Genomic DNA, 22520 nt, shown 5'->3' with positions numbered 1-22520 from the left:
TTTATGTTTCATATGCTTCGTCTTTCATTAATGTATACTGTGATGATGAAGGTTCGTCCTTCATGACCTTCGTCCGGAGATCGTTATATCCTAAGGGAAATAATACCTCAAAGGACGAAGGACTTTATCGTTTAACATTCTCTGTGTTGCCTTGTTCTTAACTCATAGCATTTGAGAACAAGTCCCCAACAGGTGTTGTGCAGCATGTCTCTAGTCTTGTGATGTGCAAGTGTTGAGATGGTTGACGACAATGGATAAGGTCAAGCGAGATCATGCCAATGGAGTGGAAGCGGTGGAGCACGAATGAGGATGCTTGGGCCGAGGCTAGTGGATGGGTAGGTAGTGGACAGTCAACACCTGATGGTATGACAAGCAAGTGTGCATGTGAAGACGATGTTGAACAAGACAAGATGGTGGTTGACCAATTAAAATGAGTGGGTGAGGATTTGGTGATCAGAAGATCAAGGATAAGCGGTCATACGCATTGGGATCATGGAGAAAGCATACCATATATGTGAATCTAGTTGGGTTTAATGGTTTCAACCTTAAAATCGTAAGCAGTAGGTTTATCAGGTTTGGACGTCAAAACCCAAGGATGGTTATCGAGGTGGTACATGATATCGTTAGAGAGCTTATGTTGAGTCAACTTTCTCGTAAAGGATTTGTGATAGTCGGATGCAAGGAACTCCACCTAGACCATTATACCCCTAGGGTTATGTGATTTAAGAAAATATATAAAACTAGACAAAAAAATGTGCAATAGATATATAAATAATAGGAGGAGATACCCAGACCAACTATCTGTTGTGGTTCGTAGTTCTATAGGTTTTCATCTGCTTGGGACTATCCAGTGTGCTTCATAGCTAAGAAGAGATCTACAGTTGGGAAAGTAAACACATCTATCTAATTGTCCCAGTTGTAAGAGGAAGGATGTTGGACCTTGTAAAGAAAATGGTCTTGTTGGCAATATATAGAATTTGTTCTCTAAAATTTGAGTTCTTGGTTGGTTCTCTTGTTCCCCTTCCCTTCTCTTGTTCTTTTGGAGTTTTTGTGTGAATCTCTCGATCTAAGATCTTCCACTTTTTTAGATTTGTTCTCCACATTCTATGACATCTGAACAAGGTCTCTAGCCAGCATATTTGGTAGATTTCATGAGCACGAAGATTTGATATTTCTACCAATTTGGAGAAAAACTGATTTCCAAAGATGGAATTTCTATCCGCTCCGGTTTTGTTATTTCTAGGTGCTAATCTTTGAAAAAAGATTTACAACACCCCTATAATTAGGGTTTATTGGACTTTGTTTGGATTTAAACTACCGTTTTATGAGGTCTCGGGCTAACGTGTAGAAAAAATCAGATAAATCGGTTACTGAAACCAACTAAGTCGGTTCATAAACATGTTTGAGCCGGTTTGTGCAGAAAAATCAGCTAAATCAGTTTTCAAACTGACTTAACAAGTTTTCTAGGGTGGTTTCCACTTTGGTTTTGTTTTGTGTTTGTTCTACCCACTACAGGAAACGCCTAAATTTTCGTGGGCCAAAAACCCACGAAAATAAGCCTAAACCGACGAAAATAGAATATTTTCGTCGGCAGGCCGACGAAAATAGCCGCCGAAAATAAATTCGACGAAATTAGGCAACTATTTTCGTCGGTCCCGACGAAAAATAGCTATTTTCGTCGGCTTTCCCAAGGCCGACGAAAATAGTGAGTGGACCAACTATTTTCGTCGGCCCGATGGTGGCCGTTTTCGTCGGCCAACACTGAGACCGACGAAAATAGCCTGGGAACTTATTTTCGTCGGCCACACCGAGGCCGACGAAAATTGATGTTTCCCCCCCAAAAACAGATTTTTCTGCACCTATTAATAATTCACAGCAAAATAAACATTATCACAATTAACATATACACATTCACAAGCAAAATACATAATTAACAAAACACATTCACATAATTCACAAAACACATTCCATAGTCCATTCAAATAAGTCCAGTCCAGAGTCCATAAATAGTCCATAAGTCCATAAACAGTCCATAGTACACACTCACTACTCACTCCTCACTCCGGCGGGCTGTGGGAGTTTTGGCCACTCCCTCCTCCGCCACCAGGAAGGTGGCCACTCCCTCCAGCACCATGGACGAGGAAGTCTTGGACGTTGACACCACCCTCCGATCCATGAGCATGTGACGCTGAACCCTGCAATTCATCAATCATTCAAATAAGGCTGTATACATATACATTGTTGTGTTTGGTCAATATTTGCGTAAAACTAAACATGGAACATCACCTGTGATCCATGGTGAGGAGGAGGTTGTGCATGCATCCACGGGTACTGTTGTGGTGGCCACCCCAGAGGTGGTGGCACCCACCCCGTCGGTGGCGGTGCCATCCACGCTTGATATGGCTGAGAGCCCGCCGGTGGCTGGGAGACCGGTGGCACCCATCCCGGGACTGGCTGCGATCCTTGGGGTGGTGGAGGCGTCCAAGTGCCTGGAGGTGCCTGCGTCCACCCAACACCGGTCCACTGTGGCTGCGACGCTGGAGCTTGTCCTGGCCACTGTCCCCATCCTTGTGCCTGCGAGCCATTTTTGATAATAAAGAAAAAGTTGCTATGGAATTGAAGTGTTCAGAAAGTGTTACCTGGGGAGGGCGAAAAGCGGGCACCGGCGGGCGGGCGCGGGCACCGGCGGGCGGGGTGGCACCGGCGGCGCGGGCACCGGCGGGCTCCCTTAGCGCGCGGGGTGGCGGCGTGGCGCGTCGGCGCGGGCACCGGCGGGCGGCGGGCGGTGGCGCGGCGAGGGGAGGGCGAGCGTGGGGCGGCGGCGTTGGGTGAAACGAGTGACGCGCGATTGAAACGAGCGGGGCCGAAGACGACGATGTTGGGCCTCTATTTTCGTCGGCCTCACTAGGCCGACGAAAATAGAGTACGGTTAATGATGTATTTTCGTCGGTTTGGCCATGGCCCACGAAAATAAGCGTTATTTTCGTCGGCCTAGTGACCGACGAAAATACGTTTTTGTATTTTCGTCGGCAGGTCGATGGGCCCACGAAAATACGCATTATTTTCGTCGGCCTAGGGACCGACGAAAATAACGTCAGTATTTTCGTGGGCCGGCCGACGAAAATATCTCGGCCCACGAAAATTTAGGCGTTTCCTGTAGTGACCTCCATATTACATCTCTGCTATTTCTAGTCTTTCCTAGTCTCATTTAGTCACCAGTTGGCTTTCGTGTCCTAGGTTTTGAGCATGATTTCAATCGAGGTTCATTTTACGACTTAGGACAGTTTCTTATCTAAAAGAAGTTTTTTTGCTCCTATCCATCCTCTTCTAGTCGCTTATCTAGTCCTTCACATAAAAATAAAAAACATCTTGTCATTTGTGACTCTAACATCATTCACAATAATTGTCGTCAAATATATTGTAATTTCTAAAACAATACTCACCTATGTTTGTGAAAAATGGCATACCGCTTTCAATTCTATATTAAATCATTCACCTTACCATTATTATAAATTAACGCCCCCAAGCAATCTTCACCTAATAAGTTACCCATCTATGCTACAAAGATAATTTAAAGTAATCATATAAACGTCCCTCTTTATTAAAAATAATTTAAAACTAACACATAATAAATGTTCATCTTAATTAATAATCTATTTTATTCTAAAAAATCCCCAAAGTACCCATATTTGTATGTCTCTAAGTTATCTACTTTTGCAATTATTAGTACAACACAAACTACTCAACAAGCTATACACATGGATAATATGTATCACTATGCTGTTATACAATTATGCGAGAGGCAACGAGCATATCGATTTCATATCAAAGACATGACCCAATCCGTAGTTACAACTAAACATATGCTCCCTCCGTCCTAATTTATAATTCGTTTGACTTTTTCGTATCAAGTTTTACTTGCTCGGCTTATTCGATTTTTTTTGTGAAAATGAAATTAAAAACCATACTTAAAATATATTATGCTAAACAATATCACAGTGAACTTTGATAATAATTATGATTTTGTTTTGAATGAGATCAGTCGGTCAAACCTGAGATAAAATGTGCGATATAAAGTGAGAAAACTATGAATTAATGGGGATGCTGGGAAAATATGTGTAGTATGAATAGTCGGTAACTAAGTTAAAGTATGTTATAACTGGATAACGAAGATAAGAAATAAAATTATATATATAGGATAGTAATACGTTAAAACATGCCAATTTATGTGAGAGATAGCGCGCAAACATATATAAGCAATTTCTAGTAGCAATGTGGCCTCACATTTGTTCATGAATTTATAACACGTATACTATATGTCTTAAAATTATTAGCCGATTTTTCAGTACTTGTCGATGGAGTAGTTATTCATTAGTAAATAATAAAATACCTTTTTTACTGAAAAACAACACTAACTATTATGTTATGAAAAATCTGAAGAAATACCAAAATAGGGGAAAAGCCAAGGCTCTTTGTTCTCATTCGCGTCAATGTCCCCCCTGGCCCCTTCTCTCTCACTCACTCAATTTCTCTGTCTAGCTAGCTATACCCTACTACTAGATCCTATTATCTACTCCTCAGATCTCAATGCCTGCCTGCCTAACCAAAAGGCTAAAAACCTATCCCCTCCAACCCCAGCCTTCCTTCCAGCATCCACTGCCACCATCTCCAGAGCTTCATGCTGACTCCCAAGGATGGCTTGACCACCTGAGCTGCTGAGCGTCAGAGAGCATGGCATAGCATTTCTTGGTGTCGCTGGATGGATGGGGATGACTGGATCACTCATCAAGAGGCGGATCACAAAAGAGTACTAGCTAACCACTGCCAAGATTCCGCCGCGCGCACGCATGCATCTGTGTTGAGCTTCTTACACGCCGCAGAGAAAACTAGATCACGGCGCTGCACATACCGGTACGCATCGATCGATCTCACTTCTCCGATTCCACTTAGTTCCTCTCCTCCTCCTCTCTTCACCTGGACCTGGCCTCTTCAGATCAGACTTTGTTTGGATCTGTAGTGCATCGAAGCTCGCATCAGAGCAAGAAATGATGCTTTTTCTTCTTTCTTGTGTTACATTGCTGATGAGTGAGAGTGGCACACAGCAGCGCGCGCAGGAAGCAAGCGGCTAAGGATCGATGGATCACCATCACCACCACCACCATCACATGATCCCGGGCCAAGAGCCACCGGCGGCGGATAGCTCAGCCCCGGACAGCTTCTTCCTCGGCCCCGCGGGAGCCATCATATTCTCCGGAGGCGCCGGGGTGTCGGGGGCCGGCTCGTCGTCGGGCGCCGCGGCCCTCGGATCATCCGCGGGGGCAGGAGGTGGGCCGTCGCCGTCCAGCTCGTCACCGTCGCTGAGCCGGTACGAGTCCCAGAAGCGCCGGGACTGGAACACGTTCGGGCAGTACCTCCGAAACCACCGGCCGCCACTGTCGTTGTCGCGGTGCAGCGGTGCACACGTGCTGGAGTTCCTCAAATATATGGATCAGTTCGGCAAGACCAAGGTGCACACGCCGGTGTGCCCCTTCTACGGGCACCCCAACCCGCCCGCGCCGTGCCCGTGCCCGCTGCGCCAGGCCTGGGGTTCCCTCGACGCGCTCATCGGCCGCCTCCGCGCCGCCTACGAGGAGAACGGCGGCACGCCCGAGATGAACCCGTTCGGCGCGCGCGCCGTGCGGCTCTACCTGCGCGAGGTGCGCGAGTCGCAGGCGCGTGCCAGGGGGATCAGCTACGAGAAGAAGAAGCGCAAGAAGCCGTCGGCAGCCTCGGCCGCGGCCCCTGGGCCGTCGTCCGAGGGAAGCCCACCACCAGGACCGTCCGGCGGAGGAGGAGGATTCGGCACGTCGGCGTCGCCGCGGTTCATCATGCCGTGAGTTTTTTTTTTTCCTGGCTAGCTAGCCAAGTGATCCATCGCCGGCATCTACACCCCTTGATCGTCTATTTTAATCTGATGAGCTAGCCAGGACAGCACAGCTGGAGTTGGAATTCTTGCATGGAACGCCATTGTTCTGGTAGTAGAGCAAACAAAAGTCTAAGCCATTGTTCTTTGCCTCCTCCTCCTCCTTCGGTGGCTTGCATTTCGGGAAAAAAAATTCTCGATCCCCTTTTCTTTTCTTTCCTTTTTCTTTTCTCTGTTTCATCCGTGCGTGAGTACTGGTTTAATCGTGGATGTTTTATTTAGCTTTCAATCCATTGGCAACAAGAGCAGTTTATGATAGTTTTGCTTGGTTTATATATGCTCCTCCCGAGGGATGCAAACTTGGCAGAACAGTTTGAGATTCCCTAGTCCCTACCAATGCTAGCTTATATATGCATGTCATGTCATGTCATGCCATGGTGTAGGAGAAGAGTTTAGTTTGCAGTTAGCAACAACAGTGGCAAAAGGCTGTAGCTAGCTGTATGACTAGCTACTAGTAGCATCTTTTCAGAATTTGTTCTTGTATGCAACTTGCAAAGCAACACTAGTAGTTTGGTTCTGTTGCAGAAGCCAGCAGCCAAACTAGGTTGCTGTGCTATTCATTATATTGGCTGAACAGAAATTGATACAATGCTTCATCACACTACATATATCTATTCATGGACTGCTGGTGGTGTGTGTGGTTCAAATTCCTTTCTTTCTTAGGAGAGCAGAAGGGCAATGCACATGGTTTCTAAAGCCAGGGAAGACATATATACTCCAGGCGAACCCATATATATATCTTGTAACTTGAACAATGTATTTCTTCAGTTGAGCTTACAAATTGCACATGTTTAGTTTCCTTTGTGTTTGGCATTCTGTTGTTGTTATGCTGGCTACTATTTAAACCCAGAAAACTTCGATGGCCAAAAGGGTAGCTCCTGGCCACGAGCAGCCCAGAAGAAACAAACACATGGGGCAAGCAAATGAAGCAATGAAGAGAGAAGTCTTTAGAAAAAGAAAAGGTAAAAGATATATACGCAGGAACTGAAAACGTATAGTTTTTTGTTTCAGTAGGCTGCAGTGTGTGTACAATCGGGCAGCACCTGTTTTAGCCCATGCTTTCATGCTTCTGGCTATGCCTCATTTTTCATGTTAGAATTACTGGATCTGGCTACATTTGCCTTCACTTCTTGTCTCTTTCTCTGCTGGGAGTATTGTAGCAGTAGTATATATACATAGAACACAAAGGCAGTTTTGGTATCAATCTTTTATCCAGATTTAATAATGCATGCACTCAACAATCTATAACCAAGTTGTGGGGGCAAAACTACATATAATGTGTGGGGAAATGTAGGAGTAATTGCTGAACTTCACTTGAGCATCTTATATATAGGTCACCAAACCTGAATTTGATTGGTGCCTTAGGTTTGTACTTGATGTATGGTTTGATGCGGATCTGACTATATGAGGTAAGAAAATTTCAAGTTTATGAGGATCCTGCATTTGTATTTCTTTTATATTGTTGTTCTTGTAATTTTGTATTCAAAAGTAGAGCTACAACTTTAGACAGGAGTTATAATTACTTGTATAATTTTTAAATTATATATTTTGTGCAAATAAAAGTTTGGGTGTTGGAAACATAAAGAACACACCTAAATTATACATCTACAACAAAGTCAAATAAAGCTTCATCCAAAAATTGCTTGAATGGTGTATAGATTGTCCAAATTAGTTAATTTATTGTATTTTATTGCGAAAATTCTACACCCATGTCCTAAAATTATAAGCGTGTTTTAATAGAAAACGTTATAAAATATATTTTGCACTTAATTTTTTTACAATGCATTGTCATTTAATTTGCTAAAGAATCAATTTTCACACTTTGAATACAAATATATATTGATGCAAGTTTTATGTCCTAAACTTATATATAATTTGAATCTCTATTATTGGTCAAAGTTTATAGAATTTGATTTTTCATGTATAAATAAATAAATAAATAAATAAATATAATTGTTTCATATCATCATCTACTCTTCTCACATATATAGATATGGTCTTGATTCCCGGAGCACAAGTAAATTCCCATTAAGACAATTGTTGATGGGTCATATCTTAAACATTTCTTAGAATCCATCAGTTTCTTAGATTTTGCTTGTCCTTTTTAGCTTGCATAGTAAAGTTTGTGATATGTGGATAGGTCCTCTACTTTGATAAAAGATCATTTGCCCTTTCCAACTCCCACAAACAACCCAAAATGTTTTTATTCAAGCAATGGCTATGGTTTTGTGAGATTAACAACCGAGTTGTTTTCCATAGAGTGTGCATTAGAGCATCTCCAAGAGTAGTCCCTCTTAAACTCACTCCCTCAACCATAATTTGATAAACCATTTTATCATCTAGCAACTTCTCTTTTGCATATTCTAGAGATCCAATCTCGATCTCTATTTTGGTTAGCGAGAAATAGATTTGAGAATAGTTGTATTTAGAGATTGAATTAAATAAGTTGTTGGAGGATGTTTTTTTACCAAAATATCTATTCATATCAATTATGAAGGGTATAAAGGGTATATTAAAAGTGCTCTTATGACACATATTTTATTAAGAAAAAGAGAAGTTTATTTCAATCTAAAAACTAACACACAAAGAGGAGGGGGAAGGACACACATTGGTAATGCTTTTTGAAGTTTAGGATCGAGTAAAGCTTGGTAATAGCTGACTAGCTCATTTCAAGATCGTTAAAGACTTGATGTTATATCTTATTGGTACTATATTATTATGTATGCATATATCTCTATTTCACATAACTGGTTGAGTTCTTTGGAGCATGCATAATTTATCTCGGGATGTTTAATTTGCATAGGCTTTGAAATAGGTCTAAGTAATATGATGTTCTTTGGAATATAAAGCTACTATATATTACATCGATCCCAACAGCTAACCATTCAATTTGCAAACATCAAGCCCTTAATTGATAGGATGTCTCCACCAATTAAATTGTTTAAGTTAATGCATAGCTGAAAAAAATATGCATTGAAAATGCTTTGACTGGTCACAGTCCAAATAACTAAACTAAAATGTAGCTAATAATAAGAAAATATATAGTTTTCTTAGTGACTAATTCATTCGTTTGATGTGTACTCCCTTTGTTCTATAATAGACCACATACCTGCATTAAAAAATTACTCTAACGTAGTTTCACGTTAAATACTATTCATTATCAACCAACCATGATTAGTTATGTTGATAATAATGTTTGATTAGGAAATAAAGTGATGGCACAAACTTCATCTGTGTTCTCTCTTATTAATTTGTCCTATAATTTGTAAAATGCATTGTATTAGAGCATCTAGGATCTCGAGTCTTTCTAAAATTACTCTCAAAACCATCATTTAATGAGTTATTTGAGTAAAACCCGCTTTTCTATATCTTTGTACCATCCAACAATTCTTTTTTATTATTTGTGCATGCTCTAGAAAGCTATTCTAGCTCTCTATCTTTGGCTAGCGACAATGTCCAGAATAAATTGTTAAATCCAATTAAAAGACCAATGAATAGTATTTGTACCAAAGTTTCTATTTTTATAAATTAGAAGTAAAAAATATAAAGAGTCCATTAGAGTAGCTATATATCTAAAGTGCATCTCATCGATTGTTGTAATTAATAAAAGCATCACATTGCTTATAATTCAATCTTGAAGTACCCTTGGGAAGATCTTGTTTTGTATCACAAAGAAGGATGCATGTATATACACAGCTAGAACAACGTAATACCACCATCAGCAAGATCTCAGTTGTGTTATATACTAACTTCATTCTCGAATATTTATCACCCGCTAATTTACTTTTTAACTAAAGAACGAGTTGAGTATGGTAGTAGACCAATGCAATTTTGGGCCCTTGTAGTAGTACGTCTGAGATTTGATAGAGCAAAAACAGGCCGCAGAAGTCCTGTCGACTATCCTGTCATCACCGCAGCTGCTGGTGTCGCTGTGTGGACGTTGTTCTGAGGAGATTCTGCTTCGAATATTTTGGTCATGGGCAAAAAGCAGGCCACAACTCGCCTAGTTTGATGCTCATGGGCAAGAATATTTTGATCCAAATTAGTCGATCGGGGTTTTTTCCCAGTGCGGCCGGCCCAAAAATTGCGTTGTTCTAGGGTTTGAACAACCCATGTCTAACAGTGATAGCTGTTCATTTCAAATATGTATCAGATTATGGTGTAATGCATAAGCACATGTTTGCAAGTAAGTAGTCACTATTAAAAAAACAATGTTGGAGGATTCGCCGTCACCGATCTCCGTGCTGGCAAACGGGACTACAAGTAGGGACGAAAACAGATCAAATTTGCATTAAGTTGAATTCGGATATCAAATTTTGCCATGTTTTAATTCAAATTCAAATAGGGATATGGATACTATCGAATATGAGTAGAAATGGATGTAACGGATTCCGATCTCTGCTCAGATAATTACCTTAGTTAAACTCAAAGTGCATGTTGTCAAACTCAACATAGATGAATAAAACTTTACTACTAATCTCATAGATAACCAAAGTGAAGTAAAATTAAAGTACATTTTTTTATTATCTCCAATATCAAAGTAAACTAAATTAATCATGATGGTCAAAGTAAAGTAAATATATTAATTAATTAATTCTTATTTATATAATATTTATCATGAAACGAATTATGTAAACTAATTTACATCAGTAACTAAATAAATTAATGTAGTAAAAGCAACAAATAAATTATATTTAACTAAATTATAAAAATACTAAAACTAATTTACCAATTATGTATCATTAATAACATCAATAGTTATTTGTAGATAGGCAACGACTCCTATGCAAACAGTGCTTCTGTGCAAGCGTGCAAGCAAACCATCTGATTCATTAGATTACGATCCAACCACAAATACAACCATGGTTTGTTAGGGGTTTTTTATAAATATTATTGAGCTGGTGGTGGAAGGGTTTAAGTGTTAAATGTGACTTACGGTTGGATCACGATCTAATGGATCAGTTGGTTTGCTTGCATGCTTGCACAGAAGGACTGCTTATAGATATATACTATTAATTACTTTCAATGTTTCATTAGTAATATTACAATTAAATAATTAGTCACTAAGCATGGAGAGAGAACTTCTACACAGACTTATTATAAAGGTTTTCATGGATAGGGATAAATTTCGCATATTCCATAGTTTTGTCTAAAGCGGATCTGAAATCAAATAGAAAAAAGCTCAAAAACAAATTTGGATATATCTATTATTTAATGAAACGACTATTTTTACAAATAAGTTTTAGGTGCAAGCTTCTATTCTTAGATTTTTAGATCGTGATTCATCCGTAGTTTATATTTAATACTTAATTTCCCCGTCAGCTTGTGCACTTTATTAAAAAAATCTCTAACAAACTATGAATGCATATGCGACTGAATCATGATCTAAAGAATCTAAAGGTCTAGAAGGTTTGCTTGCCCAGAAGTTGTATCTAAATCTAAACATTTAATATTCATGCTATATCCGAATCGAATGCTCAGTTAGATTAGAATTCTAATATGTATGGATTAGATTTTACAAAATAGATATTTCATCATCCGTATTTGCAGAATATTCAGACTGGTCAGAGTGAAAAGTTGGCCCACATGGCAGCGACCAGTCAGTTGGGGTTCATTGGACTACTGGTCTGTATTCTGTAACAGCAGCTTGCAAGTACCAACTCCCAGTCAACCATGCAGGATGAGTACCTGAAGCTCATGGACTGTTCGACTCTGACCAACTCGGCACATAAATCACGCCTATCTGCTAGTAGTGTCAACAGGCCCCGCACATTTCTGATGTACACAACCTTTCATGTAAAAACTCACGTCTCATGAGCCTGCGTTTCAGCCTCACTAAAAAAGAAGGTAAAATATTTCGTTTAAAAGAAAAATAACTAAACCTACAACACCACAAGAGTTTCCAGGCAGACGGTATGTACGCTGGTCAGTTGATGAGCCGTCGTCGGTCATTCGATCGCATCCAAATGGGGACAAGATCTTATGGCATGGAGCATGGACACAACAATACAAAGAATGGGCACGGGGGCAACGGAAGGAGCCGCTCTTTCGTCAAGGTCGAAAACTGCTTGGTCCCGTCATGCCATCAAGAGATTACAGAGTTGTATTTACGCCTGTCAGCGCCACTGCTTGGCGATCTCCTCGTCGAGGATTTGGGTAGCCTGCCGCCTGGAGAAGTCGTCCGGGCTGATGTTGCTCACCAGTAGACTCCGTAGGGCTAGCAGCTCATTGCGGTTGGCTCGCTGGAATAGACCCCTCAGCGCATGCAGAGGACCCTGAGCCTGAGGTGGCGCCGTCGCACGATCTTCAGTGACAACATGAGGCCTGGATCTCCAGTACTCTGTGCAGATGCGATCTCTATCCCGTGCCTCGATTGCCTGGGATGAATTAAACGAAATCATTCAGTGGCACATATGTCAGTCACCAGTGGCTTGGGAAATTCGCAGCCACAAGCCGAGCATGTGCGGCATCATCATGCAGTTATATATGCAACCTGAAAACAGGTTCCACTGCTCATGGCATTGGTGTGCTTCAGTGTTTCTTCTTTTTTTCCCCATTTCTTGAGGTGTAGTGTGTTTCAGAATGCGGTCAAGTGAATGCTTTCCTCACCTGAACAATTGCCGGTGACAGCAACCGGAACATTTCAAAACCATCAACTGATCCCGGTGGCTGTAGTGCAGGAAGATTAGCTCTTCCCGTACTGAGTTGCCTCCGTATTTCCATATTCAGCCTCTCACGGACCATGCTCCAGCACTTGGCAGGAGAGACGTTGATAAAAAGTTCGCCTGGACAGTTTTCCAGAGTCACCTGTAATGCATCAAGCAAGATATATCAAGATACGGAAAGAACAGATATACAATTACAGATGGTACAAAAGGCTGAAATTTACCATAAACAGAGGTCCCTGTGGTCCAGCGTCTAATATTTCAGATATGTAGTATGCCATTTGTGTTGGATCCACGATGCTGAAATATTTTACTCTGCTCCTGAACCCTGTGTTTACAAAGGTAAAACATGTTAAGGAAAACAGAAAAATATAAATCAAAGTGCTGGCGAAATCAAATATATCAGTAAAGACACTCAGATAAGGAGTAATTAACAGCAAAACATTCCTATACCATGAATACTGCTACATATAACATAAAAATCATTCAAGGATGCAAAGCTGCAAAAGATTAACTCCTTATAACAAGATCTCTTCTAATTAAAACAAAGCTGGAAGGTGCATAGATACATGCCAATTGTCAGGAGAAGACGAACCTTTTGGGAAGATTGCTTGGCTTGAGGACCACAACCTCCCAGATAGCACAACACCAATTTCCAAAGATTCAACTAAGCTCTTGAATCGATGTACAACGTTAGCCATCCGAAGGCCCTTGTGTGCACCTCCACTCCCATTATGATGATTTCCTAGAGCAGGTTGCACCAATGCAGCTGAATGGCCCTTTGCTTCTGAACCAGATAGAGATTCAGATTTTCTTTGAAGGCATTCGTCACTTGGTTGCTGGTTACCAAAATTTGGATGTCCAATATGGGCACCGCCTGAACTTAAACCAACATAAGTATTTTTCAAAAGTGAAGAATCTATGAGAGGCTTTGAAGTAAAGACGCTAGGTGAAGCTTCCTGAGATACACTTTGTGCTCTTAAAACAGTTCCCGCAAAGGGCTGACTTGATGCAGCAGAAGCTTGACTTTCTGGTGTTACATGCATTTGGTCCTTGTAAGAGTAAAACTTAGTTGCATTAGTGTTAGATGCCATCAACCTATGTGAATTGTTTGAGCTCTCCATACTAGGATTCATGTTGCTTCCTTGATCAATCATTATTGGCGGTATGTTATGATGCACACCAAGCGAAGATATACAGTCTCCAGCCCGAGAAGATTCTCTACTCCCTTTAAATACTACCAAGTCATATGCATTTTTCACAGATTCTCCTGCAGTACTTAAAGACCTTGTGGCAAGATTGGAAGAAAGTGACTGGCCAGAAGGAACTGGCAAGCTTAGTGAGCTTTTGTGGCCTTCAGGACTGACACTGTTGTTTAGTGTACAGGATACCTCAGTCTTCATGTGTGCCTCCCATGGTTATTAAAACGGTAAAACGTTAAAACGTTATGAACCAACTTTTCAACGTTTAAACGTTTAAGCGAACGTTGAAACGTCTTTTCAGACTTGACATAGAATTTTAAATATAGAATAAGTTCATACATAAGTTGAGTTCACAAACCAAATAGCATTAGCATAAGTTCAACCACACAACACAAGTTACAACTTTCATGTATGATTAGTAACCATCATCGAACTCATCAAGATTAAGACCATGAGCATTTCCAAGGTCATCTCTCTTCACAACAGCAACATCTAATTCCATTTCCATGACCGCATTGAAAATGTAACACTTAACAGGGAACCAACAGAGTATTGCCCATTCCCCATTTACCAAACAAACCACCAGCGCTGCAGATATAAAAAATTATACACTAAGTAACTTTTATCTCCATGTCTCAAACTCTCAATAGTCAATACAAGTATACAACCAGAAAAATAATGAGGACAAACATAAGTCAGCTAGAAAGAATGGAAAAATGACCAACTATCCCAATGAAATATCAACACTAAACCCTTGCAGGGCAAGTAGGAGGTGCAGAACTCCAAACTCTCAACCAAAATTCGCTATAGAATCAGAAGAGGATGCGAGTGGGGACCTTGGGGAGAGGCAGTAGCTGGCGGCCTGCTCGTACAACCTTGGATGCGAGTGGGGACCTTGGGGAGAGGCAGTAGGAAGAGGCAGAACTCCAAACTCGAAACCCTACGGCCTGCTCGTACGACGGCGGCGGCGGTACGGGAGAGGCAGTAGCTGGCGGCAGCGGCGGCTTTGGGGGTGGCGGCGGAGGGAGGAGGGAGGAGGGGGCCGGCGACGTACCTGGAGGGCGGTGGAGGACGGCCGACGACGTCTAGCTCTGGCGGCTCCTGGGCGCGCGCGATGGCGGCTGGCAGCTCCTGGGCGCGCGCGACGGCGGCTGGCAGCTCAGACGTCTGGGCGGCTGGGCGCGATGGCGTCTGGCAGTGATGGATCAGCGGCTGCGCGCGTTGGATCAGCGGCTGGGTAAAGGCCCATTAGGCCATTAAGGCCCACAAACGCTATGAGCATAGAACGTCCATATAGCGCATAGAACGTCCAGAACGTGCGTTCCGACGTGTAAACGTCGTTTAAACGTCCAGAACGGACGTTCTACGCAGTTTTGGTAAAACGTGTGGACGTTTTATCTACTAATCGCGTTTTAGCGTTTAAACGACGCTTAATCGTCGTTTAAACGACGTTTTAATAACCATGGTGCCTCCTGTAGTGAAATAGTTCCAGATTTTATTTGCTCTGCAAAAGGACAAGTATCTGTTTCCAAACTAGCTTTTTCCAGCATCTTATTACCATTGTTGTTCTGTTCATTGCAAACCAACGAAGGTGCCAATGATACTGTTGACGCCTGAGACATGTAGGACCTTCTGGGGCCATCAGTTACTCTGCGAGGAGTCTTCGAATCTTGGTCTTTTTCTCTTTTGACACATGATCTCAAACTTAATCCAAGATGAGAGACACCCCATCTGTGAATTGCACTTAACTTCCCACCTAAAGCGTCAGCCAACATATTTAACTCATTGATATCATAACGGAAAAGGAAAAATCTTTTGTCCCAGTCACATGAGCAAAGCTGCTTTGCATGTACAAGGCAGGTATATTTCCCTGGGCAACATGGACAGCCAGAAGCAGAAAGATGCAGATCATAATAGCACAATGCACACTCTCTATCAGTTGAATCAAATTCAGCATCCATTTTTCTAGATTGAGATGGAGAGCATATATTTTGTCTTTGCGCCAACTCCAAATCGATTCTTGCCTAAGCAGGAAATTATATAAGATTCCACTGATATTTTGATAAAAACACTATTTATAAAAACTGAAATACACATTTACCTTAAGCGATTTGCATATAGTACTGTCAAGTCCACACATGCTTTTCCACCTCAAGTTATCAGCAGTATTTTTCTTAAGGAACAGAATATCCCAATGAGCTCTTATTGCTTCTCTTGCAGCCCCTAGCAACAGCTTATCATGGGAAACAGTAATTTTCCGAGCTTGCTTACGATAAAGCTCGACTGCATCCTGTCCAATTGGTAACCAATCAATTGGTGCCACATTAACAGCTTCTGCACAATTGAAGCCACAGTTGAAACCAGCATGGTATGCCCGAGGGAATGTTAGGACAAACTCTCCCTCATGCTGCACACATCGGTAGACTGGTACTCCTTCAGATTTAAGCAATGAAGTTGAAAATTGAGTAACCTGCAGAAGGCGTTACCATCTTATAAATGCACCCTCATATCGTTTGTATCAAAAGGAAGGTAACTCGCGCAAACATCACACCCCGCAGCAGAACCAAATCTCATATAGCCACCATCACATCATTATGTTAAATATTCATCACACATATAAATAAAACACAGTTGTCGTGGCCTAATTCTAACAAATTGTGATCATTAGATTGTTTAGGCTCTAAACGAAACGGGTTTTTCGGTTAAGTCCATGTATTCAAAAATTAGATGTGACTCGGTTAAGGTACCGTTCAGATTCTTATGGAAGATCAAAATCGCCCCAAAAATTAATTTTTTTCTTTGGTTGATTGCTAAAGATAAAATTCTATCCAAGGGCAATTTGAAAAAGAGAAATTGGAGAGGTGGGTGTGATTGTTGCATCTGTGGAGTTTGTGAATCCACAGATCATTTGTTTTTTGAATGTTCAGTTGCGAAGTATATCTGGAGAATAGTCCAGGTTTTTAACCTCAAAACAATTCCAGGGAAGCTGGTTGACCTCTTTGGCAGATGGCCCCTGGGTTTCAATAAAAACCTTAGGAACTTATTGATCATTGGTGCTGGAGCTATCCTTTGGTCAATCTGGAAATTTAGAAATGATATTTGCTTTAACAATAAGTGGTTTGTTGACCCTAATGATATGTTTTCCTCTTCTGTCAATGGATTGAATCTTGGGCAATTTTGCAGACAAAGAAGGGAAAAAGGATGCTGGAGGAAGGAAGTGCACTGGTCAAAACTCAAAGGGATGGCACATGAGATTTTTCGTAGATCAAGAGGCTGGGCGCCAGTATCTAAGAGGATCCTTGGATGAATATGGGGCGTCTTCAAGCTGCAAGATGAAGTCTCTGCTTGTCTTTTGGGGTTTTCTGTCATCTGTCTAGTGATAGCTGTAGTTTCTGGGTTCTTAGTCCTCGTTTTGGTTACTAGGAGGTGGCGTGAATGCAGTGTTTGAGCATTTTATTAATACTAAGCTGGGTCTGCTGGCATTGCGCTTTTCCCCTGTTTTGTCAGGTGAATCTGCAGTTAAGTTTCCGTAAGTCTGTTGAGCAGGGAGGTTTAGACTTAAACCCCTTAAATCCTGTGGTTGTAAGACAGTTCCATTTCATAATGAAAATGGGAGGGGGGGGATCATAAGTTTACTTTGTACATGTACATTTAAGGTATTACTGTTTATCGCACATGCAAGTGTTTAGTTTTAATACAGGAACACTTCAAGAATATATTGAAAGCTGCGATACTTCAACAAGTGACTCGGTTTCTGGCAAAAAAAATCTAATACAAGAAAGAATCCACATGTGCGAGAACAGGACTTTTTATAACATTACTCAGCACCAAATCTGTTTACTATAGTGGTGTTACAGCATAATTTAAATGGATCACATGAGGTATAGAAAGAGAGAGACGTGGCAAGACATGTGATAGTAAGACCCAATAAAAAAATAACACCTACTCTAAGTTCTGATAACTATTAACTAATGTGTGAATACCTGAAGCCCTAGTTTATAACAACCAATCAAGAGAGAAACGCTTACCAGGTTGTGAAGCAAATCAGGTTGTTCCTCAAACAAGTCAGGTAGATGTTTCCTCATTGCTGCCTCCAAATTTACGGCATCCTTTCCTGGAACTCCATACCACATCTTTGGAGCACCCCAATGCATGTAGTTCAGTGAGTACAAATGATGGTCTTCAACATGCTGTCAGCAGAGACATGCCAGTGTAAAATCTCAGAACATGAATGTTAAATTTGGATAATGACAACAATATTAATGGTAAGAGAAGTAGACATGCCAACAAGCATCTTACCCAGCAGAATGATGAAAAGCACATTCCAACATACAGCCAAGGGACCAAAACACCAGAGATGTCCCCACCTTCAAAAGATAGTACTGAACCTTGTAGTCTAGGCAAGTTGTTTAGGTTCCAACCAGACTCTAAGTACTTATGCTCAACATCAGATTTTACTTCGGGAGAAGACTTTGGGAAGCCGCTACCAAAAGTTCCAGTCTCCAAATCAGCACCATATACTACCTGTACGAGAATGTATTCTCTGATAAGTTAGTCGATAGCAGAACTATATGTCAAAAACAGAAATCAGAACTTCGAATATACTATAATTAGGCCAAGAAACATCTGCAAGGACTATGTTCAGGCAATCAGGAATCATATACAAAAGAACAGAACTGCACTGGGAAGCTAAACCAGAAACTATCTAACAAATCCAGATCTAAAATGACATATACTGTACTTTCTAAAGTTTGGACAAAGCTATGAATTGCAAATGACATAGTTACTCTATGATAGCAGAAGTCTGGTACCTCTATCTCTTCAGTAGGCTTTTCGACTATACGCCAATACTCGCCTTCAATGTCTTCTACTGATGGTGGTGAGTCCGCGGACACTTCTTTCTTAAAATATTGTTCACGGAAATCATCTGCATACTTCTTAAATGTCTGAAGTGTGAACTCAGGTCCAGGTTCAAATCCAAACCTCTCTTGGTTTTGCTGCACCCCAGTTTGATTGTGATTAATATTATTGTTATCTTCCAGCTCTAAAAGCTTCCTCCGCTTCTTCATCATCCCACCTCTTCTGCCCTTCTTGGATGATTTACGGTTTTGGAGCTTGTCAACCTTCTGTACCCGAGTACAAAATTTTGAGCATTCCCATATGTTCTTCTCTTTAAGAAGGCATGGAGGTTTCCATGAAGGCGGCGGGACAATACGACAAATTCCATATGGTTCTGCTGTAGACCGTATACTCTCAATGTATTTTAAGGTGTCCTTGAATTCCTGATCCACAAGAAGGTATCATGAGATTAGTGTATGCAAAAATAAACCAAGTACTGCCATACTACAAGGCAGTGCGATAAACATAAGATACCTCTTCGGATGGATAGAAAACAGGAGCTTCCTCAAGAACAGGCCTCCTTGCACCAGATGGATTCCACCTTGCAACAACCTGCACGATGTCGATGTGATGTGCATAAGCTGACAAAAAACATCTTCCTGGAAGTGACTCAGCAATTTAGCACAGTTACACAAACCTTTTGACAATCAGCACATTGTGCGCATCCCCGAAGTACTCCTTTCGGTAATTGTCGTCTGCGTCTCACTAATCCCACTCCCTGTCAAGAAAACAGAGCCATGTCATGGCAATGCATTAAAATCATGACGAATTCAGGTAATCACATAAGGATCAATACACGAATGAAACCTTTTCTGCTGATTCAACATCAGATTCTTCGTCCGAGATAAGGTCGAACTGGCTATAGTCTATTGGAGGCCTGTTACGAAGTGACCTCCTGCAACTATGGGTCCCTGAAGTACTAGCAGGAGTGTCACTCCAACCATGCGCCGAACCGTGTTCCAGAACTTCAACATCTTTCTCCATGCAGTGTGCTGCTTGAGCAGAACTAGAATGAGCATCAGCTGATTTGGCATTGTTTTGGATGCCCTGTAGCGCGAGGGCAACAAAAGGTCCGAATCCAGGTGGAATTGAGGGTTCAGGATCCCCGCCGAGTGTGGCCATGATGCACTCTGTTCCCATCATTGCTGCATCGGAGGACGACGCTTTGATCAGCAAACCGAGAGATCCGCTGTGAAACTAAGATGAACTTTACATAAAAAAAGAGCAAAACGTATACAAATGCCTACTGTTAACCTACCAAGGCAACCAATAAACCTCGATTTAGGTATATGAGCAAATTACAGTAGGGAACATAATCGCATCCATATTGTTCCAAACCAAAAATACAGAAATGATGCAACGTTTTGCCTGTTGTGCTAGTTGCAGACAGGGTACAGCTCAGCTGCATTTGCCACACCGTCGTCCTACTTAAGCTGATTCACTCATCTTCAACACAGAAGGCACTACAGCGCAGCAGGCTGCGGACAGCAGAATGTAGAGAAATCATATCATACGAAAGTGTAAGACGTCTATTGCTCCTTACTCCGCAAGCGGCAACGTGGCACAAACTCCAGCACAAGCGCACCCAACGCGTCCTACCCTGCGTGGATACAATGCCTCCCACTGACTGACTGACGCAGGAAATCGCTGGAGTGGCAACTTGTAACGTAACGTGTAGAAGGGGTAAGGATGAGGAAGAAGAAACAGAATTACAACTGAGCAAGGCCGCCCCTGAAAACACGCGGGGAGGGAGGAGAGCGAACAGCCAGCCACGCACAGTAATCGCACGGGACCACGGCATCCACGGGCCCCGGGCTCCCCCAACTCCATGCCGTCCACGCCTCCGCGGGAGGGGAGAGTAGAGCTGTAGAGGAGAGGGGGCACCGAGCAGAAGCGGCCGCGTGAGGAGGGGAAACGAGAAGTATCCGTCACGTAGATGGACGGGCCAGATGGCCTGGAATAGCCAGCCCACACAAGACCCTTTCTCTCTTCACAATAGCCGGCCCAGTCGGCCCGCGAGGCAAAGAGGCCCAACGGGAGGGCGACGTGGCGCCAGGTGAGTGGAGTGCTGAGTCTCCCTCGCACCGTCGCACGCATCTGTCTCGGCACAGCGCACAGCGCACACCGCATCGCTGCGGCCGCATCTTTTCTCCTCTCTTGCGCCCAAATCGATGAACGATTGCTTTTCCTCATCTCATATCTCTGCGATTTTTACACTGCTTGCGAATGAAAAAGGTAGTGGAAGGGCATGGAAATTGGAAACGGATCTCTGAATCAATGCCCTCTGGACGCAAATCTGAAGAGACCACGGAGCAAAAATGCAGGAGCTGAGACCTCTTTTTTTTGTTTTGTTTTTGAATCAATCAAACAGCAACAGAGCCTTTTTATCGTAGGTTGGGCAATCAAAATGCAGAAAAACCGCGGCAGATGATCTGGCTTGAATGCCGCCAAACGAAGCACAAACCAAAAAGACCCAGAAGCAGATCCACGAGCAGCCCCTGGTCCAAACGCCCAACCGGATTCGGATGTTCATGAGTGTTTTTTTTTCTTTATGATTTATGATGAGCCAAAATAGAATGCAACAAGGCGGCTATGCGGTCAAACAGAAACAGGGACATGAGGAAAATGGAAAGAGATGGATAGATAGCAGTACCAGAAAGAAAGAAAGAAAAAAGGCAGCGACGAATCCGCACCCCCACGCTGCGAAATCACGAAACGAACGGGAAACGAAATCAGACGAATAAAACCAAAATCACACGAGGCGGGACACATACGGAACGGATTATCCTCTGGAGACCCTTCTGGTTCGATTGAGCTTGAGGACCCTAGAATTTTTTTTCCCAGCGCTAATCCCTACTATGAACAGCTAGCTACACGAAACCATCCGGCCGCAAAACAGATCTGTACGAATTTAGGAACAGCGATCTACAGATCTGCATCGCATGTCGCTCGCTCTAGCCCTTCAGATGGGCTGCAGACGTCTCCCCATCCTCCAAACAGAAAACATATTACTGGTTGTACAAACAACACAGAAAAAAATAGGAGACAACAACAAGAATCAAATCCAGGCGCCGGATCGGGGGAAGGAAGAAAAAAAATGGAAGTGAGGAGATTTACCGGCACTTTACGCACGGACAGATCCGTCAGGTGAGGTGAGCTGTGCGGCAGTTCAATCGTTCGTGTCAGAAACGTCCTCATCGTCCCATCCCAACCGCGCTTTGTTATTTTCCTATATTTTTGTTGTGCCAGGCTTGTTCAGATCCAGGAACTTTTGCGGCAACAAAAAAATCGTGAGATTTACCCACCCGTTCTGGTTTATTTTTCTTTCAGAAATCGATTTGCTCCTCCCTGCCTTGGATGCTGCTGCCGCCCTGAGATCCTGGCCCTAGAAGATTAGATGCCCCCGGCACCCACCTCCTCCTCCTCCTCTTCCTTCTCCTAGGCCAGGGCGCCAGGTCAGGGTAGCAAGCAACACATACGCGGGCAGGAGGCAGGCGAAGGGTTGTTATTATTCTTGTGACGATGAACAGACAGACAGACAGACAGATAGATAAGCAGCAGATCCGATCCGCCGGAGAAGAAGAGAGGGATACTGTAGTAGTACCAACCAAAATACAGGGGGCTCGGGATAAATAGTGCGTGCTGCTGGGTTTCTTTCTTCAGCTTTGCGGAAAAGAGGGAGAGGGAGGAGTAGGAGATCCTGTGGGTGCTGGTAAACTGGTAGTATTCTGTATTTCTCGCGGGTGACCTAGAAGAAGAAATCCAACCAGCTGCACAGCAACAGCAAGCACG

At 42.5% G+C, this 22520-nt stretch overlaps 1 protein-coding gene and 2 pseudogenes across 3 annotated transcripts; 2 read left to right on the top strand and 1 right to left on the bottom strand.

Moving 5' to 3' along the window:
- Positions 1 to 4552: 4552 nt before the first annotated feature.
- On the top strand, positions 4553 to 6759 carry LOC100381724 (putative protein of unknown function (DUF640) domain family protein). Of its 2 annotated transcripts, none has more exons than XM_008679278.3 (2): positions 4553 to 4911; positions 5103 to 6759. In XM_008679278.3, exon 2 carries the CDS (start codon positions 5136 to 5138, stop codon positions 5874 to 5876), a length of 741 nt encoding a protein of 246 aa, XP_008677500.1. In that variant the 5' UTR covers positions 4553 to 4911; positions 5103 to 5135; the 3' UTR covers positions 5877 to 6759. The 2 variants fall into 2 exon arrangements, with proteins under 2 accessions (XP_008677500.1, NP_001168003.1); NM_001174532.1 differs by having other exon boundaries at positions 4663 to 4911; positions 5106 to 6740.
- Positions 6760 to 11979: 5220 nt separating this feature from the next.
- On the bottom strand, positions 11980 to 20600 carry LOC100381880 (lysine-specific demethylase pseudogene; annotated as a pseudogene). Its single transcript, NR_155014.1, has 13 exons — positions 20442 to 20600; positions 19536 to 19873; positions 19366 to 19446; positions 19203 to 19280; positions 18641 to 19111; positions 18129 to 18353; positions 17858 to 18019; positions 15931 to 16299; positions 14995 to 15853; positions 13223 to 14417; positions 12852 to 12955; positions 12572 to 12769; positions 11980 to 12339 (listed from the first exon to the last, which is right to left on the bottom strand). The product of NR_155014.1 is annotated as a lysine-specific demethylase pseudogene (transcript).
- Positions 14030 to 15141, top strand: LOC109946066 (uncharacterized; annotated as a pseudogene).
- Positions 20601 to 22520: the final 1920 nt, after the last annotated feature.

The sequence above is a fragment of the Zea mays genome, chromosome 4, assembly GCF_902167145.1.
Source record: "Zea mays cultivar B73 chromosome 4, Zm-B73-REFERENCE-NAM-5.0, whole genome shotgun sequence".
In the NCBI taxonomy this organism is placed as follows: Eukaryota; Viridiplantae; Streptophyta; class Magnoliopsida; order Poales; family Poaceae; genus Zea; species Zea mays.
This window is presented reverse-complemented; position numbering and strand designations above follow the sequence as displayed.